This window comes from Oreochromis aureus, linkage group 20 (assembly GCF_013358895.1).
Source record: "Oreochromis aureus strain Israel breed Guangdong linkage group 20, ZZ_aureus, whole genome shotgun sequence".
In the NCBI taxonomy this organism is placed as follows: Eukaryota; Metazoa; Chordata; class Actinopteri; order Cichliformes; family Cichlidae; genus Oreochromis; species Oreochromis aureus.
Window position 1 is genome coordinate 10,255,726 of NC_052961.1, and position 25,404 is coordinate 10,281,129.

Consider the following 25,404-nt stretch of genomic DNA (forward strand, 5'->3'; position numbering starts at 1 on the left):
TCTCCTCACTGTGAGTGAATGTGTGTGTGTAAGTGGAAGAGTGTGTAGGTTATGTGTGTATCTGAGTGTGTGTGTATGTGTGTGTGTAAGCTGCCTCCTCTCATGTTGATGTCGACTGGCTGCCACCCACTCTAGTGGTGAATAGACGGGAAATAAAAAATAATTATTAAATTGAAAAAGCATTCTTCGAACGGTGACCTGTCCTGTCCGAGCTTCCACCGGGTCGTCCGAAACGATGAGCCAGCCTCGGCCGGACGAGTTCAAGCCTCCTCCGGAGTGCCCGGTCTTCGAGCCCAGCTGGGAAGAATTTCGAGACCCGTACGCCTTCATCAATAAGATCCGTCCCATCGCTGAAAAAACGGGCATTTGTAAAGTGCGGCCGCCCCCGGTGAGTGTCATTAAAGGTGAAAAAAGCGTTACGGAGACGCGGATGCTGAATTAGTTCATCGTTAAAGACGGAGAGCTGGGGATTTAAAGGGACTGCTCAACATGGCGGATAAACGGTTGTTTCATTCTTTGTGCTGCCACTGCTAGCTGCCTCTCATTCGTGACTATTCACAACGTAGCCGCGCTGCTTTTGACCGACAGCAGTCTCTTAGACTTGTCAGTGTTTTGAGTGGGTTAAAGTCGTGATTCGCCGTGTGTCAACAAAGCGTCGGTGGTCTCAGTCATTGAGCCACTTTTGCTTGGCTAGGCTAGCGCAGGCTAACAGCTCAACCTGTCATAATTCAACACACAGCTTTGACATAGGTGGCTATGCGGAAGCCATTAGGCTCCGTAGAAGAAGAGGATGATCATGATGTGATCATATGAGGGACAATGCTTTTACTCAGCTTGTCCCCGAGTGTCCTCGCATACCTAAAGTTGGTATTAATTAGGGATTATTTTCTCAAGAGCATCCTGAAGTAGTCATCGCCCTCCAGTGAGCGCCCCGTCACTTTTTTAGGTGTTTTTATTCCGCCTGTCCAAGTCCAGAATTTACTCTTCATTTCCAAGTGTCTGATATTTACCCCCATTGTGGGCCCTAGATTCAACTGGGGTTTCTTTCTGAAAAGTTATTGTTAAATCCGCCATATTACGGCCATCTACACCCTGGCGTGCATGTTATAAGAATATGAGTTTGTTAAGAGTGAGCCACTCTTCATGTATATGCCTGTGTTGTAGGGTGTTGTCCTCCATGTTGGCTTTGTGGTAAGCTGTGCTGGTGAGTGAGTCTTCCATCTGGCCATTTTGTGTGCCAGTGGTGAGGGGGGGATGTTGGCTTCAGACTTAAAACAAGAACTTTAGGGGCCCAGCATGGGTGTTGAATGGGTGTTTTCATTGTATAGCCCAGTCTGTGTGTGGTATTGAAGAGGTTATTGATTGTTGTTCTCTCAGCTATCAGTAGGCCTTGCCTAACCTGCAAATATGTAGTCCTATGCCTCTTTACGTGGCTAATTTCACTTTAGATAAGCCACCAGTGTTTAAAAAAAAAAAAAAAAAAGTTTGGCAAATTTGGGTCCAAACACAACTGGGAAAAACTTTCAAAAAAAAAAACAGTAGCCTCAGTCACATGGCATACTATTGCAAAAATGAAAGTCAAAGAAGACTACGTGATTAAATGACCTTCACTTGTATTTTTGTTGCTGTTTAGGGTTGGCAGCCTCCGTTTGCTTGCGATATCGACAAGCTTCACTTTGTTCCTCGGATCCAAAGGCTCAATGAACTGGAGGTGAGTTTTGCTAGTCAGATCATACCAGCCCTCATTTGACTCTTTTATCTTTCTGTGGATCAGTACTCTGAAATGTTGTGCTATTTTTAACTCATTCACGTAGCCACTAAACCCACGGAGGCTACAATGAAACAAAGACCAGTAATGTTATTACTGCTTTGGAATAATGTTACAAAAAACAGGATTACTGGATTTAAAACTGAAAGTGCAATTATTTATGTTTCACAAAAACAGCAGAACAGCACCTAATATTCATTTTTTTTGGTTTTGCTGTCATGTCCCTCAGTAATCTTCTTGGTGTTCTTGGTCTTTAGCTGACTTTGAATTGCTTGTCTCTTTGTTTAGGCACAAACCAGAGTCAAACTCAACTTCTTGGACCAGATTGCGAAATTTTGGGACTTGCAGGGATGTAGCCTGAAGATTCCTCATGTGGAGAGGAAGATTTTGGATTTGTATAAGCTAAATAAGGTTGATATTTGCTTGCACTTTACATCATTTTTAAATCAAATACCCAGGGGTTTTAGCTGACTGAAAAAACAGGCGTTTTGGATGGGTGACTACTCACATAAACACGATTAGTTAAGACTCTTATTTTTGTGGTAATTTGCTAAGTAAAAATGTATTTCAAATTTGAGTAAATTAAACCCGTCTTCAAAAAGTACTTGCTAAGAGATCAGAGTCCTGGAAATTTCCTTTAGTAGAAGATCAAAACCTTTTTATATGCAGGAAGAACTGTCAATATATATGTAATAATCTAGTTAAACCACTCTTATAACGAACTATGTGTCACTTCAGCTGGTAGCAGAGGAAGGTGGGTTTGACATCGTCTGCCGGGACAGGCGATGGACCAAGATTGCGCTGCAAATGGGCTTCGCCCCTGGCAAAGCCGTGGGCTCACACCTGCGAGGGCATTACGAGCGAATCCTCTATCCCTACAATCTGTTTCAGAGTGGAGCAAACCTGCTGGTGAGTTAGACGCATGCATCAGCCTGACAACATATCTTTTTTCCCAGCAGTGTGTGACTCATCTGGTCCGTGCACAAACTATAATGAGAAATGTCCATTTAGGGGGTGTTTTCTACTTTCATTGCCCTACTTGTGCTAATGCAACATATACAAGCAGCGCTGTACCTTACTGTAAAATAAAAAGCAACCATCCCAATACAAATCCAGCTTTAAAGCAGCAGATATTAAAGCACAAATGAAGCAGCCAGAGCTTTTTCATAAATTTGGGAGCCGCTGCTTTAGTGAGACTCTAGATTAGCTTGCGTGTCATTTAGCGGAATATATTTTCAACTTTAATTTTAACAGCAAATGTTTCTTTCTGATCTTGTTGACTAAAGCAATTATCATCTGGCAGTTTCCATAAAGATGATGGGTCACGGTTGCCATCCTCTTTTTGTTGTTTTCTTCTTCTTCTTCTTTTTTTAAAAATTTCTTCTTGTTTCATTAATTTTGGAAGTACTGCAGCATCAATACCCAGCTGAGTTTAGAGAGACTAACAGCCTCAGCAGTGTAGGAGTGAAAGGCGCACATGTAGCACGGAGTACTGTGTTGTAATATACTGATTAAATTGTTTTTTATGATTAAAAAACGTTCTTAGTAATATAGTAGTCTTATTACTACATATATATGTATGAAATGTGTGTGAGTGTTAGCCCCAGGGATTATCCACAGAATGCTCATTGGATTATCCAGCCCAGTTTGAAACATGTTGACTCCAGCGCTAACATTTAAGAGCTAAACCACAGAAATGTTCAATTTTCCTAAATAATTCCCACAGTTCATAACGGTTCATAGCTGCACTTCCTGGGTGGCTGTGGCTCAGGAGGTAGAGCACGTCATGTACTAAACCAGAAGATTGGTTGATTCCTGGCTCCATTAGTGTGTTTGACAAAATTTTCTTGGACACGATACTGAAACCCAAGTTGCTCAAAAACAAACAATAAAATCTTAAAATCAAGTTTAACAGCCTGCCAATGTGAGGAAGCCATTATAGGCAGTTTGTGGTCTTGCTTGCATATGCCAATTAACGCCCAAACCACAGCTTTTTAGACCAGTTTCCTTCCACCAAGCAGTGACAGAATGACACCTGAATAGAGAACAACAAAAGATAAGGTGCATTTAGTTGGGACATTACAGTTCCTGCAACCAAAACATGGACAACAACCAAACTCAGTATAATGAAGACAATATCAAAAACAAAATAGCTTAGGAAGGTAAATATTTAAATGTACACAAAAGGAGTGCAGTTAAATAGAAAATAGTAAAAGTGAAAAGCTCAATAGATCGAAACCTAAATATAATACAGTAAGGAGCTCAGGCAGTAAAATCAACAAATGTGTGCCTTCATTCAAAGTCACAATAAAACTGGTGAAGTTTGAACATGGTTTAGGACACAGCAGGTGGCTGTTTGGAAAACAAACTTAGGCGTGGGTACCCATTTGCATTAGTGTAAGTAGGACAATGAAAGCAGGAAATACCCACTGAACTGGTATTTCTCATTTGTTCAGCAAATGAGAATGATTCATAGTTTATGGATGGACCCTCATCTGTAAACAAATCTCTAATAATGCACTTCATTAATGTTTCCATTGAAGCTAAATGTTGTTGAATGCAAGTTGAATGTAATATGGAAGGAGCAAGATTAAACAAATGCATTATTAGGATAGTTTGTTCTATGTTGGGTTGTATGTTTTGTGTTTTTAAGATCTGTCTGATTTTTGCAGTATTTTTAAGTTAGCTCTGTTTTCTTACTGATATATTGAGTTAGATTTTATCATCTGGTGTCTAGTCTTTTATTGATTTTGGCTCTAATTTTTCATGACATTTTGCAAGAGAGCTGATTTAATTGGTCATTTGTGACCTCTTACACAGGTCACTTTAAACTCTGTAATTACCAAAGCTCTCTCCTGCCTTAGGCACCAGATCCAGCTTCCAAACTGATGGGTTTGGAGGCTGATCCCGAACTTCAAGAGGTACGTTTGTGTCACGTTTAAGAAGCTACTCGGCCTCACATCTAACAAAATGCATGTTTATCTGTGGCTCAGCAGCATAAAGTGTTTCCAGATTTGTGGGGCTATATTTGCAGACACAACATTTAAAACTCTTCATAAAACAGTTAATCTTAGTATCAGTTCACGGTATCTTCACCTTGACCTACTTTTTGCAGCTGTAATGTGTTATCCACACAATAACCTGCTGTTGGTAATTAGTTAGACTAAAAAGTCAAACTCCTGAGAGTCTGAGATACCTTACCTTTACACACAAACTGTCTCAACTCACACATGTCCTTCTGTTTAATTTGGCGTGTTTCTTTGCTCCCTGTTTGAGGTGACAAACTAACCACATCCTCCTCATGGACGTTTCTTCTTTGACTGTTTCACTATAAACACTCTTAAATACCAAATGATACCAAACTAAAAAAAATAAACCACATCTGGATATTTTAACAATAAAATTCACTCTTAAAACTATAATAACGAAACTAAAATAACTCTGAATACCAGATACATTATTAAGTCCTTATTGCATGTGTTTGTCTAAGACTGGAATGTGTACATGATGTGAAATATTGTGTTTGTATTGTTGTACTCTGAACTTCTTAAAACACATCCATGGGAAGTACCACACATGCGATTATAATTTACAGATTAAAACTAACGCTGAATCTAATAAAAACACAATATTTTCAAACAATATAAACATCTGTATAAAGAATATAAACTTTCTCTGGAAAGAGAAAGAAGAAAATGCAAAAATTAAACAAGATAAAAACTAATGAAAAAATACAAAAAGGCTAGAGTAAATTATTTTTTTTTTCCACCAGGTATCTTATTAAACATTCACACCAGTGCCTGAGAGTGGTTAACAAACTTCATAAAAGTGAAAAAGACTAAAAGATATTTTTTATATTCTTATATGTTTTTTTTTTTTTATTTTAGTTAATTTTGTTTCAGGTAGTTTCCATTTTTTCCTGAAGTCTATTTTTTTTTAAATTTCAGTTAACTAAAATATTTCTTCTACTCTTACTTTTAGTTTTAGTTAACTGTATTATACTACCTGGTAGTCAGTTTATATCTTCCTGATTACTGTATCTGATTTACAGGTATTTCCAGTTAGTCGCTTAGGTTCTTTCTAATAGCCTTTGTCATATAGTTCTCCCTTGCTGGCTCTTTCAGTGTGTTCAGACGCCTGTCCAGCCGGTCGACAGTGCAGAGGAGGGCACAGACATCAAGGAGCAGAAGCTGCAGGACCAGGCTCAGAGGACACCAGTCCAGATACCTGATGCTTGTCCAAGTGCTCGCAGAGCCAAGCGCATGAAGTGTGAGGTGGGAGCCACAAAACCAGGGCTTCACTATTCAACAGTTATTTGAAGATTCGCATAGTTCGAAGTTTCAGTTCTCGCTTTGTCTGTAGGCTGTCTGTGTGAAGACTGAACCAGGTGAGCCTGGTGATAGCAAGCCAAACCTGAGGCGGAGGATGGGGTCTTTTGTTGTCAAGACAGAACCAGGTCAGACCCACACCCCAGAGCGAAGAAACAGTTACTCTGTTGATATCCATAGCATTAATGCAAACACTTCAGCACACCTTGTTTGGAATCATTAAGCATTAATAAACATGTATGAATGTTGTAACAAGAGTGTAAAGTAGCGATAAGCAGAAATAAGTGGTAATTAAACATATATTCAGCAGTTACAAATTCTCCTTTAGCCAAGAAAATAATGTTTTTATAGTAACTTAAAAGTACCAAATATGGAGTCTGTGTATTTTTACAATTTTCCCGTAAAGGATAAACCTCTTCTTGGTCTTAGTAACATTTCTTCTGGCCTTGCAGAGAAAGAGATCCCAATTCTGGTGAAACAGGAACCAGTTGAAACCAAGGAACTAATATTTGAAGCTGACAAAGTTCCCAAGTCACGGTACAAGAAAGTCATGCCTCCAGTTCCTCCGAGTCCAGTAAGTAGACACCAAAAGAGTCTGTTCAGTTTAATTCAACATGATGAGAAATCCACCCTCAGCTTTTATCGTTTGACTAAGTGTGCTGGGAAACTTGCTTCCTTTGTCCATTAAATATGTATCATTTTTAGATAACACATAACAAAAAAATGTGACATTTTAATGCTGAATGTAATTACATAAACTAAAAGATAAAATAGCGCAAGAAAGGAAGGCAGAGGGAATGAGCAGAAATAAAGATTTAAAATATCATGCCCCATAACTGATCATTTAAATCTGACAGCATTTCAAAGTATGCATGTTAAAATTCTTCATTTTTATAATAAATATAGTGAGTACTGGAAGATTTCAGTCTGTGTAAAAAATGTTTTTCATTTCTATCTGTTTATTATCATCTCACTACAAACTGCTCCTGTTGTTATTGCCCAGGTGGATCTGGTTGTGTGTCTGATGTGTGGCAGTGGGGGAGATGAAGACCGCCTGTTGCTGTGTGACGGCTGTGACGACAGCTACCACACCTTCTGTTTGATCCCTCCTCTGCACGACGTTCCCAAAGGAGACTGGAGGTGCCCCAAGTGTCTGGCTCAGGTGAGATTAAACAGCACAGTCTGGTAACACTTTATAATTACTATCGTTAATACATAGAAAAATGAGCTAAATAGGTTTTCACTGTTAGTAAATACTGAAAAAAATACTAAATAATATTATTACTTAATAATTATCTTGATACTTGTTAAGGTGGAATGAATTTTATAAAGCTTCTAAGTAGTGCATAAATACTGTGTAGTCAATCTATAAACATTATTGTTTACTTTTGTTTATTGTGAATGTATTTGTTTTTTAAGCTGTTGCCAGGTTTTATAGTGTTTGTTTTTAAAGGAACGTATAAGCAGGTATGTTATCAGTGACGTAAAGACTGTGAACATGTAGTTTACTTTCACTTTTGCTATCTGTTTGTTTGGCTTAGAAAAAAAGTACTGGGTTGGGTTACAGTACAACAAGTAAGAAGTAAGATCAGTGTCACTAGTTCTGCAACAAGTGTAACTGGACTAAATACAAGAATCTCTCCTCACTAATGAAAATGTGTTACAAAACTACACTAATACTGTAACTACAATTTAAAGTTTCTTAGGTATGGTTATCTTAAACTGTTACTCAAAGTCTGTATAGATTAACGCTAACATTAAAAGGGAACTAAAATGCGTAGTTCTACATCTGTATTTTGTTTTGGGCTTTTACTGGCATGTTTAGCAGAATTAACAGCTCAAAAGAAGTTGTATAACTTCTGCTAGTTTAAGCAACGTAAGGAGTGAGTGGGCTCAAACAGCTTCCATAGCCAAATCGCAAAAAGAACATGAGTCTGCTGCAGCCAGTGTATTCCCTGGGTCAGTTTTAAAGGTTCTCCTTCCAGGAGCCAGCTCTAATGTCTGGCAGACTTTTGCCACCTACAAAGCTCAGAATAATTTGATTTCACTTCTCTTTGTCACTCTTTACTTTAGTATGGACCTTTTAAATACACCCATGTATTTTTAATGCCAAGTCAGAACCAAAATATGGTGAAACTAAACAATCTTCTGGATGGTGGTTTTCAGACATGTGTAAATACTGTGATGCTTTAAACCATCATGAAAAAACAAAAAACAAAACCTGTAGTCATTCAAATTGCCTTGTGTACACTCACTCTCACTATCTGATGACAAAGTTTATGTCACTCAGACCCAAGTGGAACATAACAAACTCACGGATGTTTAAATATAATCAAGACTTTACTTAGACCCAAACACACCAGGAAACTACAACACTTGGCATTACATAAGACGTTTGTGATGAAATCATTCTTTTAGATCATAGTTCTTTCACTTCAGCAAAATTATTCATTCTTGTTCAGAATCAGAATCAGAATCAGAATCGTGTTTATTGGCCAAGTATATGTGCAGACAAATACAAGGAATTTGGTTCCGGTAGATGGTGGCTATCAAGCACAGCAATGTAAAACACACACACACACACACACACACACACACACACACACACACACACACACACACACACACACACACACACACACACACACACACACACACGTCTATATATACATTACACATGCATACACATACATACACAAAGCTGTGTAAACCAACTATAAATAACTAAACTTATGTACATAAAATACAGAAATGAAATGAGGTGGAATGAATACTACAGAATGTACATAAGGTGCAGTTGCAGTCTGGCAGTGGGGAGCAGTGTGACAGGTCAACTGTTTAGGAGGGAGATGGCGAGGGGAAAGAAACTGTTCCTGTGTCGGGTGGTCCTGGTTTGCAGGCTTCTGTACCGTCTGCCAGAGGGCAGCAGGTCAAAAAGTCTGTGTCCAGGGTGTGAGGGGTCTGTGATGATTTTCCCTGCCCGTTTCCTGGTTCTTGAGAGGTACAGATCCACACAGGTACAGATACAGATTGTTCACCAACTTCCAGTAGACAGTATGTCAGTCATGACAAAGGGCTGCTATTCATTCTTGGTCCTGAGATAATCTGAGGTACTCTTTCCTAGAAAAAGAAATCATGTGTGAACTTCACACCTTTAGGAGGCAGGGCTGGCTTTTACCACAGGCCACCAGAGGGGTGCCAAAGAAATAGAAAAAATATTTTTAATTCTTTGTGATCTAATTTTGAAACACTGCTTACACCATTAAGCATCTGATACCCAGAGGAGACCTCAGGCAGGATGCTCTGCTGGGGGCTGACTCATATGGCCTGCTGCTTCACTGATATAAAATGGTGTTTAGTTTGAGTTTTAGATATATAACAGCTGCAGCAGTGTACATAGTAAGTGAGTTTCAGACATAACGTACAGGTGAAAATACCTCTAAATTGCAGTTACTCCAATGTTTTGTTGCCTTTGAAGTTAATGGCTGTTTAAATCTGGCCTAGACTATTCACGGTCGCATCATCTCTCCAGGTGTAAGTCGTAAGTGTAGTGTGAGGTTTGTCAAAATGTCAGAGTAAGAGGAAAATTAAAATCATAAAACACCCAATGCAGTTGGAAATGGCTTTTAAGATATGTACGTGCTGAAGGTTGGAGATCTATCTCCTCAGGTGTTGGCATTATAACAGTCTGCAACCTGAGTGCCACCCTTGAATCCCTTTACCACTGAGCGAAATATCAAATCTGAAACCAAGTGGGGATGCTTCCACCTGTGCCCCATTGCTCATCTGTAGCTTTCACTTTCCTCTACTGTTGCTGAAAGTTCTGAGTCTTTGAAGCTTCCAATTTGGCTCTCTAGACAACAGACTCTAGGAGACAGAGGCTGTTAGATTTGAACAGCGGACATTCTTTAATCACAATCATTATTTAAATTAATTGTCACATAAGTGATTATATCTGGTGTGGTGCCAGGGGCTATTATAAGGGTTTTGGGGACCCTGTGTTGTTGACATGATTAGTCGTTTTTGGACAGACATGGTAATAGTGGAGCTTGCTTGATTGGTCATGCCAGAGGCCACTTTCAATAGTGAGATACTGAGTGAGGTTTGAAAGAGAACTGCATGTATAGAAAAGTCTGATTGGAAAAAAAAAATTCTTTAAAAGGTTTGCTCACTTTTTCTCTAAGATAATTTTTTTCCTCCTGGAATCCATTCTCCCACAGATTTAAGTTCAGGATTCTCAGAGTTTTACCTATATGTTTTTAATTATGTAGTCATAGGTTTTTGGCATCATAATTCCATAAATAATTGTGCATAAATTAAAAACCACACACAAAAAAAAGCTAAGCGTGTCAATATCTTTGAAAGGCTTTTTTAAATTCGCCCACAGGAATGCAACAAGCCTCATGAGGCGTTCGGGTTTGAACAGGCATACAGAGACTATTCCCTGCGTGCGTTTGGCCAAATGGCAGATGCCTTTAAATCTGATTACTTCAACATGCCAGTTCATGTAAGTAGATAAGGTCCAAACATAAACATACTGCTCTATGTCAGTCTGAGTATTTTAAATTCAATTACCTCTCACTTCTTTGTTACAGATGGTGCCCACAGAGCTGGTAGAGAAAGAGTTTTGGCGTTTGGTTGGAGCCATCGATGAGGACGTTACTGTAGAGTATGGAGCAGATATCGCCTCGAAGGAGTTTGGGAGTGGATTCCCTATTCCAAATGGAAAATTTAAGGTTTCTCCAGCAGATGAGGTAAATGTCTAAATAAGCCATATAAAACCTTGTATATATCTGTGGAATCATGTTTTGCAAACTAAGAGGTACAAGCATTGCACTCTAATTCCTGCTATTGACCTGAGTATACCGCTCCCCACGCAGAAATACCTCAAATGTGGCTGGAACCTCAACAACCTGGCGATGATGAACCCGTCTGTACTGACTCATGTAACAGCTGACATCTGTGGGATGACGCTGCCGTGGCTTTATGTTGGCATGTGCTTCTCCTCTTTCTGCTGGCACATCGAGGATCACTGGAGCTACTCCATCAATTACCTGCACTGGTATACAAAAAAAGTCTCTTGTATAGGTTTATTATTGCTTGAGCTCCTAAAATCAAATATATTTTATTTGCACCTCACTTTTGGACAGCAGGAGTGAAGTCTTTTTTATCTTGTTCATTTCAAGGGGGGAACCCAAAACCTGGTATGGTGCTCCTGGTTTTGCTGCCGAGCAGCTGGAGGATGTGATGAGGAAACTGGCCCCAGAGCTTTTTGAGTCTCAACCTGACCTGCTCCACCAGCTGGTCACCATCATGAACCCCAACACCCTGATGGACCATGGAGTCCCAGTTCGTAGTCTTTTTCATACCCTGTGTAGTCTATATCTGTATATGTAGTATTTTGTTATGTTGGTTGAATTTGTCAGTGTCTGTTATGAAGTGGATATACAGATAAAACTTGAATATTTCTCACAGGATCTTCTCTGCTCTCCACTTTGTTTCAGATTTACAGAACAAACCAGTGTGCTGGTGAGTTTGTCATCACCTTTCCTAGAGCTTATCACAGTGGCTTCAATCAGGGCTTCAACTTCGCTGAGGCGGTCAACTTCTGCACAGTGGACTGGGTATTGAATCCCTTTATTTTCGCTGTTCTAAACAACATCTCTTTTTTGTTTGGTAAAAGTATTTAAAACACTTTTTCCAGTATAATTTTATGTGAAAGTAGCAGATGTGAATGAATAACAAGGTAATTTATTTTTACTTTTAATATGAAAGATTTTCAATGATAGAGTACAAAAAAAATGCGAGCCTATTTTAGTGGTACTGCTGTACAGCTTGATTTATAGTTCTGTATAAAATCTACACTTTACCTGATCTGCAGCTTCCCAGAAAAGTAACTACGCGTCACAGCAACACACATTTTTAACCACTGTTATAACAACTGCTTTATGTCCTATAAAAACAGAGGTCACGTTAACTGAATATGTGAAATCTGAAAGCTGCCCATCCCTTTAACAGGTTAAAACACTGATGGTGAAACTGTAAAATGGTACTGGGAGCACTGGTCTGTTTCTAAATTCAAACAAACACAGTAGAATCCTTCATGATGGTATTTAAGGGCACCGGTTATCATTAGCTGCAGAAGGATTACGTATTGTGGGATTTCCTCTCTGTGAAGTGAGTTCTCACAGAATATGTAGAATATGTAGACTATCTAGAAGGCTATGTGGCATGCTGGCATGCAGGAAAAAGAAAGACAACCACAAGAAAGAATGAAGCACCGGTGACAGCTGTAGAGTCCAGGAACACCAGCGCAATGTGCAGAGGAGACTTTTGGTAGCTTTTGGTCAAGTTTCTCATTTTCCCATGACTTCCCCATGAAGCAGGTAGAAAGAAAATCATGCTGAGGGCAGAGAAAAGCAGGCACAAATACCAACAACCGCCTATGCCACAGGCTCTTTGGGATTCAGTGCAGGACTATAAATAAAGCTTAAGCTGCTTTATCGGGTCATGCATCAGTATTTAGATTACTTCCAGTATTTTCATACAGTGTTATCCAAAGGCTGTTACTATGAACTGGAGAGAAATGTGGAGCGGCAGTTTATGTTATAAGTAAATTATATTATATCTGTTCTCCTAAAAAAGATCATGTTGCTTTTTTAAAATTAGTTTTCTTTTGTAGAGTAGCCACAAGTTGAAGTAAATTCATTTTACTATCACAGGAGAGTAAGAAAAGCTGAAAATATTTACATTAGGCTGACATTTTTTTGTTCTTCTTTACTCACTTACTTGAAACTACTGCTGACTAATTTCTCTAATGCCATTGCTCCATCACCGATTACACACTTAATTAACTTTCTTTTGCTCCTTTCTCTTCTACCAGATGCCTCTTGGCAGGCAGTGTGTTGACCACTACCGCACACTGCATCGGTACAATGTGTTTTCGCATGATGAGATGGTGTGCAACATGGCCACAAAAGCAGATACACTCAGCGTGGTTCTGGCTTCAGCCGTGCACAAGGACATGGTCGCCATGATCCGAGAAGAGGAGCAGCTGAGGGAGAAAGTGAAGAAAATGGTACAGCATCTTTCATCATCTCGTGTAGATATAATGACAGAGTTGCATAGTGTGTAGACTATTTTTTATAAATAAACACGGGTTTATTTTTCATATCACTTCTTTTAAATTGCTTTTTTGTTTTGGCTTCGCAGAAATGTGTAAAAATGTGCCACTAAGCTTTATTGGCCAGCAGTGAAAGTGGCATACATGTTAAAAAAAGTGCAAAGAGGTGTTGTGTTTAAACACACACTGCATCACCTAATGCATTTGTTGCTATCTCACACCTTCAGGGAGTGATGCACCGCCAGGAGGCAAAGTACGATCACCTCCAAGATGATGAGCGACAATGTTTCAAGTGCAAGACCACGTGCTACCTGTCTGCCATCACCTGTCCCTGTACCCCCGGAGTATTGGTCTGTCTGTACCACATCAGCAACCTCTGCTCCTGTCCCGTCACCAACTACACACTGAAGTAAGTCCCACTGATTCTTTTTTAGTATTAAACTACAGAAAACTGTGGTTCTTCTGATTTGTGCATCTTATTAAAAAATTCATTGTTTTGCTTTGCTGCTACAGTTACAGATACACACTGGACGACCTGGTTTTGATGATGAATTCTGTGAAGCAACGATCTGAGCTGTATGATGAATGGGCCTCCCGTGTAACAGAGACTCTAGAGGCTAAGCTCGAAAAAAAGAAAGGTAAGCAGCAAAAGGACCAAACAGATGGTTTCAGGTGTTTAAGTAAAATAACCACCGTTTCCTTGCACCTAATTTCATAAAATGAAACTATATTCAAATTTTAAACCAATGTTTTGAAGTTGCAGTAGACAACCTCCTTCCATGGTGCTGTAACAAAGACTGCACTACTTTCCATTTTAAAACGCTGGCTTATATTCAACTGAGTAAGCAGTAATTATAGCATCTGAATCTCGCTTTCTATCATCTTTTTAGCCTCCTCTGCGGTCCTCTTCCTTTTTCCTTTTCCATTTCCGCATTTAATGTGGTTGTTCCAGCATCAATCGTTTCAGTTATCTGGGCACAGCTATGGATCATTGCAGCCCAAAACAAAAGCACTATCTTCAGTTTAGCAAACAAGTCATCATTTGCCGAGGAGGTTTCCTACCTGCTGGAAAAGACGATGGCACAGTTAAAGTAACGTTTATGGACAGCCCATGTAAATGCAGGTGGTTTCATTTATTCTGTAGTTACTATGTTTTGCAAAAGTAGAAAAATACACATCTACACTAAAACAGGGCAGGTGCTGAGCTGAAAACAAGCCAGCAAAGAATGTAAAAGAGGTGATGGATGCATGTTTTAGACTCGTATTAAAAAGGATTGCTTTGCCTGCCAAAGACATATATCTGTAAACAGTCAGTAATATAACTTTGCTCGTGTTTTATCTCAGAAAGTAGAGCACTGATGAAAACCTTGTAAGTAGATGTTTGTCAGCTTTCCTGAGTAGATGTGAGAAATCAGTTCCTTTTACTCACACACGTATCCAAACCTTATTGACTACTTCAGTAGCAGATCCAAAATTTCCTACTCATCAAATTAATACAGCTGTTGCATACTTGACAAACTGCACAGTTTGTCATGTGTGACGCGTCAACCACCAGCTGCAGTCTGTGTACTGTGAGTTTGGTGTTCTTGTTTATTATGGCACAGCAGCAGGATCCCCTCTTCATCACTCTGCCTGCCTCAGCATCCCTCCTCTCCATGTACTTTAGGCTCAAACTGGGAAAAGTGTCACTCTGTAGGAAGTGTAATCGACGTCCTGTTTAGACTCCTCAGCATGGTGTTAACTGTCTGATGTTTATTTTTAAAAGTGCCACTAGTTTAATTAAATTTCGTTTACTGAAGAGGGTGTCACACTGTTCTTGGGAGCTATAGACAGCGGAGCAAAATAGTTTACGAAACTTGCAAATGAGAGCTCTACAGCCTTTTCTCGTTATCTTAATTAAGACGCTTTAATAGTTCTGTAAATTTTAGTGGGAGAAACATGTAGCAAATCAAAGCGGTAACCTGAAGGGCTGAAAAAAGAAGCCAGTGCATGAGAGCCAAAACTGCCCCCAATCCCCCAAAACTCCCACATTAAAATGACCAATGAAAAGACTTAAAAATTAAAGTAAATGTTTACAGCTTTTTATAAAAATAATTATTTGGGAATTGTTTGTTTGGGATTCTCCAGTGATTAAAAACTGTTGGTAGATGAATTTTTGAGTTAGGTGTACCAACACAGGCAGCTGTAGCCAACTACAGTCTGCTAGAGTTCACTTGTGCAAAACTGCCGTTTGTGTCTTTTGAAGCATTTTAATCAGGTCAATAGAAATTTGTCAGACTACTTTATTAGTCTGTTACTTAGTACCAATTAGAAGATATCTGAGTTTGTGCATTGCAGTCGTACAGTTAGCTCATCCAAATATGCTCACTTCTGATTTGAAAAAGCTCAAAACAAACGTGCGCCACTGCGTTTGCATTTTGGCTAACAAAGCTGTGTTTGCACACACTGTTAAAACACACACTGGGTGAGACATCTTGTATGAATGATGTTGGATATTGACAGCCCCCTTACTATTGGCCAAGTGGGGATTCATCACAGCATACAGTGCTCTAATATTAAGTTGCTCTGCAGCTGCACTGCGATTAGAAATAATGTGTTCCGAGCTCAGAGTCAAGGTCAGCATTTCCTGTGTGAGTATCTGTGCATTCAGAATGTTTTTGGCCTTTATTGGATGGTCCAGTATAGAGTACACAGTAGTAGGGAGACAGTGAGGGGGGCTGGCACACTGAAACAACCTACCACAGTAAAGACACAATACATGTGTTACAGCTCAACCAAGTGAGCTATAGTGGCATCCCCTGTGCATACAGTGGTTTGCAGACCTAGGATCAGGTGTTAGAGGTATTTACCTTCATTCTGGGGCAGTTTGTTTGCGCTGTTATAAGTCCTTTAGTTAAGCCAATGGGACAGAGAACACAAAAGTCACAACAGGGAAAGAACTTGTTATGATGAAGTGAGTCAATGTGCTAAAAACAATGAAAACGCTTCACTGCCACCTTTGTTTTTGCCTTTCATGGTGCTTCTGTTCACTTTTCTTCCTCTTTGCTGAGTTCCCTTTCTATCTTGCCCCAACCTTTTAACCAGTCATTCATGCTACACAAAGCACATATCGCCTCATCGCAGTCCAGACCCAACCTTAAAGGGCCAGTATAACATAACACACAAAAAGAACCACCCCGAGTTTTGTTCCTGTTTTTGATATTAGATTAGAAGATATTAGAATCACACTCGATAATCATAATTAGCTGTTTGACTGAGTGATTCTAAATAAAGTCAATAAAGAAAAGAAATCCTAAAATCCTTCTACCAATGACTCCACTCCATTGTCACTGTCAGCAAAGTAATCCCTCAAAGAGCTCCTGGAAGCAATTAACCTAAGACTCAGTTAAGTCAATAGTGCTGTAAGTTATAAGATAAAAGTATTTATTACTCTTTGCAGCACCAGTGGTATGTTCAGCAAAAACATTAAAAAAGAGGTTGCTGCACTAAGTCATCAGTTGCTCAGCAACATGTTGGGTTATTTAAGCTGCAAATGTGTTAGACTATGATTAAGCTGCTTTTGTCTCCTCAGGCCTGCCAGTCTTTCGCACCCTCCTTGCTGAGTCAGACTCCAAGCTGTTCCCTGACAACGACCTGCTGCGTCGGCTTCGTTTGGTCACACAAGATGCTGAGAAGTGCGCGTCTGTGGCACAGCAGCTGTTGAATGGCAAGAAGCAGACCAGGTAACATTAATATGCGATGTCACCCAGGCTTATGAATTACTTGTTCTCACACATTCTTCTTGTTGAATAGTAATAGCGCCTTAATGAGGTTGATTTCTTCACTCATGGACACAGGTATCGGTGTGGAAGCGGGAAATCACGGAGCCAGCTGACTGTGGAGGAGCTGAGTTCATTTGTGCGGCAGCTGTACAACCTCTCCTGCAGTCTCCCTCAGGCGCCCCTGTTGAAGGTAAGCTGAGGAAAAGAAATTTGCTGTTACCAAAGTAAAATTTTATTTCTTTAATTTTATGTCACATTGTGCAGCTTTTTTTATTTGTGCAGTTTCTGCCCTGTGTTCCTTGTATTTAAAAAAGTGTCAGTGTGATTGGCACTAAGGCCACTGCTAAATGAGACAGTTTTATGCCTCACAGGTGAACCACAAAGTGTGGTGTCAGTTAAGGGAAGTAAATGTTGGAATAGCTTACTAATGGCAATAAAGTAGACCTTTGAGTAACACATTAGGTCTGTAATCAGTTTTATCTGAACTTTATGTGATGTATTGTTTTTATTTGAGTGTTTTTATGTGTTTTGTGTTATATGTCTTTTCTTTATCGCATAGTTTGATGTGACCTGCCTGAGGACTACAGATGTAAATTAGTGTTACATGTTTACGTCTTATTTTTTTACATCAGTGTCCATTAACAGGCACTTTCCCTGTTAAATAAATAAAAATGCACTACTTGATCTGATTTGAAGACATCTGAACTTCTTGTATTTTCCATGTTCAGGAACTCTTAAATCGCATTGAAGACTTCCAGCAGCACAGCGAGAAGGTCCTGGCAGATGAACTTCCCAGTGTTGCTGAGATCCAGAGCCTTTTGGACGTCAGTTTCGACTTCGACGTAGACCTGCCAGAGCTGCCCCGCCTGAGAGTGAGGCTGGAGCAAGCACGATGGCTGGAGGGGGTGCAACAGGCCAGCGCTCAGCCTGCTGCCCTGACTCTGGAGACCATGAGGAGGCTCATCGACCAGGGAGTCGGATTAGCACCTCATCCGTCAGTGGAGAAAGCCATGGCACGACTTCAAGAGCAGCTCACTTTGTCCGAGCACTGGGAGGACAAGGCGAGCAGTCTTCTTAAAGCCAGGTGAGGGCAGCACTGATTAATCCATGATAAAGTTTGCATCGTAGGCACAGGATAGAAGAGCTTCCAAAACAGCAACAAGGACATATTATGGTAGCTTGTCATGCTCTGAGTTTAATCCAAAAGAAAACCAGATGATTTCTAAGATGTTATTCTGCTTCTTAGCTTTAACTCTGTGTCCAGGTATTTGCACTGATTGTAACTGAATAATGTAATATTACGTCAGTGCTCCTGATTTTGCTTCATTTTAATTACAGCTAGTGCAAAATGCTGCTGCTAGAATATTCAACAAGACCAACAAAAAGTGAGCATCATGTTTAGTTCTGCCCTCATTCCATTGGTACTCAGTGCTGTCCAGTATTAACTGTCATAAGTGCTTTTCAGAAGCTTTTAATGGCATGGCTGTCAGGAATGCGCATTTACTCTCACCATTATCAGGCAAACTAATCTCCAATCAGGACTTAAATATCAGCATTTAAAAAAAATGTTTTGTGTTTCTTCATCATGCTTAGTCCACTGCAGCTTTGAATTTGGGGTTTTCACAGAAAATGAGATAGTGTTTGAAAAATATTTCAGATGTTTGACAATTAAAATAATATTTAATGTAAATAAGTTTGGTTTTCAAAATAACATAACTTTATGTTTTATGCAATTTTATGCAATAAAACCTGTATGTACAGAACATTTTTGAAAGTGTTTGTGGTAAAATAAATATTTAGAAAGCTTGTGAATAAAGTGTCATGGCATTTCTTGGTATTGATAATATAGATAACATGGACCTGATGCAAATATTGTGCCACTGTTTACAACCTTTGGTGCATCATTTGTGTTTTTCTACCCACCAGACCACCACACTCCATAGAGACCCTTAGTGCTGCTGCTGAGAAGACATCTAGCATCCCTGCCTACCTCCCAAACTGTCTTCTCCTGAAAGACACCATCAGAAAAGCCCGAGAGTGGCTGCAAGAAGCTGAGGAGCTTCAGGTTAGCAGAAATTTTAAGAACGGTTGGACTATCAGGAAATATAATATTATTATATATTATTTTGATAGGGTGTGACTTAAAAACAATGGTGTTTCCACTAATAACGATTGAGAGTTCTCCTGTCATGAAAACTGGCTAGTAACCTATTGTCAGATTAAAGAAAGTGCGTGAGGTTACTGCAACAAAGAGGCTGTTCTTAGAGGCGTATAAAAGACAGCAGGAAGGCAGTGAAACTGTGTCACTCACATTTGTGACCAAAAATAGAGGCGTCTGGGGTGTAAAAAGTGTGAAGGGGTGTGTGAGTAAAAACTATTTTTAGATTCAGCCTCCGTGTTTCACAGCAGCAGTGAAGATGACACTGTCGTAGTTATTTTGAGGCTGGAGCCTCTCCACTCTGACCCACACACACAGTGAGAGGAAAGAGGCGGTGCGGCGAAAACGGAGTAAAGAAAGTCAACAATTACTGTAACTGCAATCGAAATCTCTGAGTGGAAAAGTCCAAAAAGACTCATGTATTAAACCACCTGTTCAACACACTCAAAGGTGTAGAAAAGCATCTTTTTGCCTGATCCTATCCAGTATACTGAAAAAAAAGTGCTGGCTTAGGTATTGTATGTTTTTCCGTGCCTTTCAGTGTCTGGCACAATAATAACATGCAGGGTTGAGTGTAAACAGGAGCACAACTTCCTGTGTGAATGTGTGTGTGAATGGGTGAATGACTGGATATGTAAAGCGCTTTGGGGTCCTTAGGGACTAGAAAAGCGCTATATAAATACAGGCCATTTACCATTTACCATTTATTTTAAGGCTTTAGTTGTAATTATTCTTCAGAATATTTTTTTAGAATAATTAATTCTTTGTGTTATTATAACTATTAAGCTATTCAGTAGTATATAACTTAATGAAAATTATTAGTTGTTTTTTTAAGGACCAGTACAATGTACACGGGGCCAATATAACTGGTCAGCTGGTTCAGGGTATCAGTGGGGCAAAAAAAGTGTGTTACACTAAAATAATCTTCTTGATTCAGGTCAGTGGCTGCATCCCGATGGTGGACACCCTCTCTGACATGGTGCTACGAGGACAAGCCATTCAAGTCCACCTGGAGCCTTTAGACAGGCTGGAGTCTCTCATGGCACAAGTGCAGGAATGGAAAAACTCAGCAGCAGCAACTTTCCTTCAGAAAGACTCAAGCCTCACCTTATTGGAGGTAAAATCCTGCAGATTTAAAAGGATTTTTAGGACATTTTCAAATATTTTCTGCTGAGGTTAAAACCTGCCTGCCAGGTTTTAACCTCAGCAGAAAATGTTTGACTTGTCCAATCCTTCCTGTTTCTACTTCTCTTTGTGTGGAGAGAGTTGAGCTTGTGTTTAATGAATTTGAATACTGAATATGTATGTATATGTATACTGTATTGGATCCTCTGGAAACAAAGAAAACATTTGAATGGGATCTTTATGGGATCTTACCCAAAAAACTGCATTATACAAAACAATTAGTCACCAAAACTATTGCCAAACTTCTAAGTGAAAATCATTTATTTCCATCAAATTCAGGCTTCAGTGCAGTGTCTGGCACAATAATAGCATGCAGGGTTAAGTGTAAACAGGAGCACAGTTTCCTTTATTTTAAGGCTCGGTGCAGATAAAATCCCTGCGTCACAGGCAGAAGTTGTTAGTTTTAGGTCCTGTTAGTCCAGGAGACTCACAGGGCTTTTGTTCTCTGTAGGTTCTTTGTCCCCGATGTGAAGTTGGAAATGTCGGTTCTCCAAAGAGGAAGGCAAAGAAAGGAAAGGAATCGCCTAAAAGTAACAAAAAGAAAACTTTGAGGTTCAACACTCTCAGCGATGTGGAAAAAGCGCTTTCAGAGACCAAGGATTCTACCTCTGCAGTAAGTATTCAAAGACCTGTTCCCTGAGACATGCATGCTTCAAAAGAATAAAGTTTGCTGAGTTACCTGATTTTGAAGTTTTGGTGGTCAGATCCTGATGAGGAGAAGCAGTTTTGAGCGGAAGGAAAGTCTTGTCTTTTCAAGTTGTTGCTTAACTGCATATAGAAGGGTGCTTGGGACGTGTGTTAAGCAGTCAAACTTGATATGGGGCACAATGCTGAACAGGGTGATAACAGTCAATTTAAGAAAAAAAACAAACTTTTATTCAAACAACTGTGATGATAACACAGTGATTATTTGCTTAATCACTGCGGTAGAGAGCTGACTGCTGAAATTCATCAGGAAAAATACTGAATCTATGTTTCATTCAACAGATGGCAACTCTTGAGGAGCTGCGGGTGAGGGAGATGGAGGCTTTCTCTAATCTCAGGGCAGCAAATGAGTCAAAGCTCCTTCCCACGGCAGACTGCATGGACCTGAGGGTGTGTTTCTGTCAGAGGGCGCCCATGGGTGCGATGCTACAGTGCGAACTCTGCAGGGATGCCTTCCACAGTGTGTGTGTCAGAGACCCGTCAGACCCCTGCAAAACACAGCCATGGCTCTGTCCGCAGTGCCAGCAGTCAGAAAAGCCCCCCTTGAGCAAAGTCCTCTCTCTGCTGGCGTCACTGCGGCATGTCGGGGTGCGCCTCCCGGAGGGTGATGCACTGCACTATCTGGTGGAGAGGACAGTAAACTGGCAGCAGCAAGCGCAGGAGGTTTCACAGGCATGTAACCTACCAGAACTCGAAGAGAGGCCAGGAACTCCTCCCACTCTCACCCGCTGGGTTTCAGGCAGTGACAACACTCAGAGCAACACTCAGGTCACTCCTCATCTCTTTGTGCCACTTTTTAAGCAGTTAATTATCTGCAAATGTTAATTGGTAATGATGGGGAACAGTTCTCTCCCCACCTCTGCTAAATGAAAATGTACGTGTGCGACAGAACGTTAGATTTTCTCCACACGACACGATAAACCAGTTCCCTTACAAAATATTTAGGTTCAGGATCAGGTTTTTACAGCTTTGCCAAGCATTTCATATAAAACAGAAGGAGCTAACAGAAGGAGATATATTAGTAAATTAGTATAAACCATCTGGCAGGTGTAAAAAAATAAATAAAATAATGAAGGAGGGGAAATGCACCATTAAAGGGTGCTGTGAGATGTAATAAAAAGTTGATAGGTGTCTCAGAAGCTGCAGAAATGACACAAATCTGATTCATATGTAGAGCTCAGTTCCAGCCCGCTTTATTTACAGTGATATTTTTGACTTTTTCGGTCTGTCTTTAAGGCCCTGGTTTTTCCTGATAGAAAAGCTTAAAGAGTTGTCTTTATTATCACCTAAAAATTACCTGCACGTGTTAACATCGGGGTTTGATCGTTTTGATACAGGCTCCTTGTTTGACTCCAGAGTGGAATAGGACAAGCCATGCTCAGACCGTCTTCTACACCGAGCAGAGATGCATACCGCTGCACGGTCAGTGTCCTGATCGACTTCATGAAGACATGACTCGCAGTTTTTCTGTCGTTTCAGATTGCTATATTTTAGGTTTTGCGTGTTTATATTGCAGGTTTGAGTCGGGACCTGGAGGAGCTGATGGTGGAGGGGCTCCTTCTGCAGGTGTCTTTGCCAGAGGTGCAGAGCCTCTACCATGTCTTATTGGACAGAGCCAGCAGCCAGCAAACAAACCCATGCATGTCACCACCACAGGAGGAGCCCACAGACTGTGAGAAACACATGCAGTTTAACTCTCAGGGAACAAATCTGCCACTGAACCAGGTACAAGCCCAAACCAATAAAGGAACCAGTTCACATCCTGAACACTGCAGTGCTAGTTTCATCGTGCTGATTTTATTTTTAGGATGGTGCCAAAGGCATGAGGGAAGGCGCAAGCAGCTCAGAAAAGAAGGTGAAGCGGCATCTGGAGAGAGACAGTTCAGATGGAGAGCGCAGAGGGAAGGACAAAAAGCATTCTCACAAGAGACAAAAGATGAATAAAAAGAATCCGCAGCGCAGGCAAACCTCGACCTCGTCCTCCCCACGCTCCAACTTCTCCCAGTCTGACGAATCTGATGAGGAAATGGCTGTGTGTCCAGCTGAGAGGTGTCAGCTGCCAGAGGGAGATGAGGTGAGAAAGACCTCTGACAGGAGCCACATAAATGGATTTAGTCTGCAGAGGACAGGCTAAGGTTACTTTACTGTCTCCCGTATGAGGAACTCATCTCCGGTCAGGAAACTGCTGCTTCAAAAACAAGACGAGCTGTAATCTTTATTTTTATCTAAAGAATTGATCGTGAACAGCAAACGCCAGCGCTCCCAGACAAACCTGTGCAAAAACCCTGTGCTGTAGATTTCTAGTGGATGACATTCTAATATTTCATTTTATCAACATAAAGCCTTCACATAAACGTGTTGGCAGGTTATGGGTGAGATTTTTGGAGTCAGAAGTGACCCGTTAACAAAGTCACAGACTTCTGAGGGGGTCTGTACCTCACAGCAGGCATTAATATTAGTCAGATAATTAACAAAAAAAGGCACCCCCCACAGCGGAGATATTCAATTCAGTCATTCAACTTAGCAGAGGCAAGCCCAAGGAGGGTTGATCAGCTAAAGCTGTCTGTGTTGGGACACCTGTCAGTCAAACTGGCCAAACCTCAAACTCCAGTTTGCAGGTGGATGAGTAATAAAAAACACAGGGGGTGGTTTAATGACGGTGGAAACTATCCTCCCCCTCCAGGTATGCTGTTCCCTTGACTTTTAGTTTCAAGGATTTCTGTTCTTTGAAGACAGCAAACTAAATAACAACAACATCATGACGTAGAACATAGCCATCATCTCTTGGAGGACACATTTAACTTTAAATATATGTTAAGTTCTCCTGTTGATTAAATATTGATTGAATATGTTTGACTGGTCTATCACAAACAGGACTGAGGGTATTTTTTCAGGATAAACGCAAAATAAAACTTTCCTCCGGATTAACAGGATTTTTCTATGAATATCCGACTGTAGACTAAATATTTATTAGATTTGTCCAATTGACGGCATAGGTGGCACCTTGTTTGGTCAAGCTAGTGAATTGTTTTGCTGCCCTCCATGAAAACACAGGTGGAGCTGATGAACATCGTGAAGCATAAAGCTTTTGGAAGTGTAGACCAGTTGTTTAGCTGTGGTGTTGACTGACTTGTGTGTTTTGCAGGTGAATTGGGTTCAGTGTGACGGCAGCTGCAATCAGTGGTTTCACCAAGTGTGCGTCGGCGTTACGGCAGAAATGGCCGAGAAGGAGGACTACATTTGCGTCACGTGTACACTGAACGACGGGCGCGTAAGAAAGTGAAGAAGTCGTTCTGAAGGGAGGCGTGTCCTCAGTCTGGAGGGTCACTGACCCCGTACCCCTCTTCACCCCCTCGTCCCGTCTGTCCAACCCTTTTGTAACAACGGTGCTATCTCCTCTTTGACATGTTGTCCAGAACTATAATGTTTAGTTATTTTTTTGTATTTTTACATATATATATTATATATATTTCCTCCTTCTTATGAATTGTTTGTGGTTGTCTAAATGAAAAAAAGAAAAACACAGGATGTGAAGTGTGCTGCATGGCATCCCGTTACATCGGCGCAAAGGAGTCTTACACCATGAACCCCCCTCCCCCCGGTAAAGAGAATTAATCAAGGGTTAATATTATCTTCTTTAAAACTTTCTTGCATGTTAAACCAGAGCTAAGGGGACAGAAGTCGAGGTTTTCACCCCCCAAAAAATGACTTTTTTTTTTCTTTGAAATCCAGTGTTTAGTACATGCATCTTAATATAATTATTCCCATTTTTTTGTTTTGTAGAATAGTTTTATTTATCTGAGCAATAATTTTTGTCTGAATCGACTTAAATGGCTTTGATCTCGGCTGAGTTGTGTTTTAGCGATGATGGTGTGATGTACAGAAAGCTACTGGGTTACGTGTCTGGGTTACGGAGAAACACTGCGGCACGCCAAAGGAAAAAGAGGCTGCTGGCTGGGCAGATCCTCGCCTTGTAACCCGTCACGGGAAACAGCAGGAATGACCTGGAGTAGCTGAAGATGTTACAAGTTTATATTGTGGAATAAAGCCCTTTTGTTCTATGGATACGCCTTGTCCTTTCACTTCAATGTAGTATAAAAAAAAAACACTGCCTGTCCTCCAAAACAGGATTTAAATATGCTGTTCAGACTGTGGTCATACAAGTTTACCCATCAGAGATCACAGTGACTAACTATTCTGAAAACCTGATTTTTAAAATGTAATAATCATTAAACCCTGATAACACTGATTTTTATTGTTTCATCATGAAATAAATTTTACAATAAACATTTATGATCCCCCGTTATATTTATCTTTGAAGCCAGACCATAAAGACCTGAATGATCCGTAAACACAGAGTCTAACCGGATGCTGAT

The 25,404-nt window shown here is 40.3% G+C and overlaps 1 protein-coding gene across 2 annotated transcripts; it reads left to right on the top strand.

The window, feature by feature from the left end:
* Positions 1–25,095, top strand: kdm5bb (lysine (K)-specific demethylase 5Bb). Of its 2 annotated transcripts, XM_031735915.2 has the most exons (28): positions 1–388; positions 1,634–1,711; positions 2,057–2,179; positions 2,507–2,677; positions 4,633–4,689; positions 5,893–6,042; positions 6,131–6,224; positions 6,549–6,670; positions 7,100–7,258; positions 10,484–10,603; positions 10,692–10,850; positions 10,977–11,158; positions 11,283–11,445; positions 11,601–11,720; positions 12,980–13,174; positions 13,447–13,628; positions 13,733–13,857; positions 16,791–16,941; positions 17,056–17,170; positions 17,709–18,064; positions 18,907–19,045; positions 20,076–20,255; positions 20,775–20,936; positions 21,311–21,796; positions 22,366–22,450; positions 22,545–22,753; positions 22,836–23,102; positions 24,174–25,095. In XM_031735915.2, exons 1-28 carry the CDS (start codon positions 236–238, stop codon positions 24,309–24,311), a joined length of 4,641 nt encoding a protein of 1,546 aa, XP_031591775.1. In that variant the 5' UTR covers positions 1–235; the 3' UTR covers positions 24,312–25,095. The 2 variants fall into 2 exon arrangements, with proteins under 2 accessions (XP_031591775.1, XP_031591776.1); XM_031735916.2 differs by lacking the exon at positions 4,633–4,689.
* Positions 25,096–25,404: the final 309 nt, after the last annotated feature.

Excerpts from the sequence above, each read along its gene's own strand:
- kdm5bb (XM_031735915.2), top strand. The coding sequence starts at position 236 with ATGAGCCAGCCTCGGCCGGACGAGTTCAAGCCTCCTCCGGAGTGCCCG. Across the intron at positions 10,604-10,691 it reads ACTTCAACATGCCAGTTCAT|ATGGTGCCCACAGAGCTGGT; the intron begins GTAAGTAGATAA and ends TCTTTGTTACAG. Across the intron at positions 22,754-22,835 it reads CAAATCTGCCACTGAACCAG|GATGGTGCCAAAGGCATGAG; the intron begins GTACAAGCCCAA and ends TTTTATTTTTAG.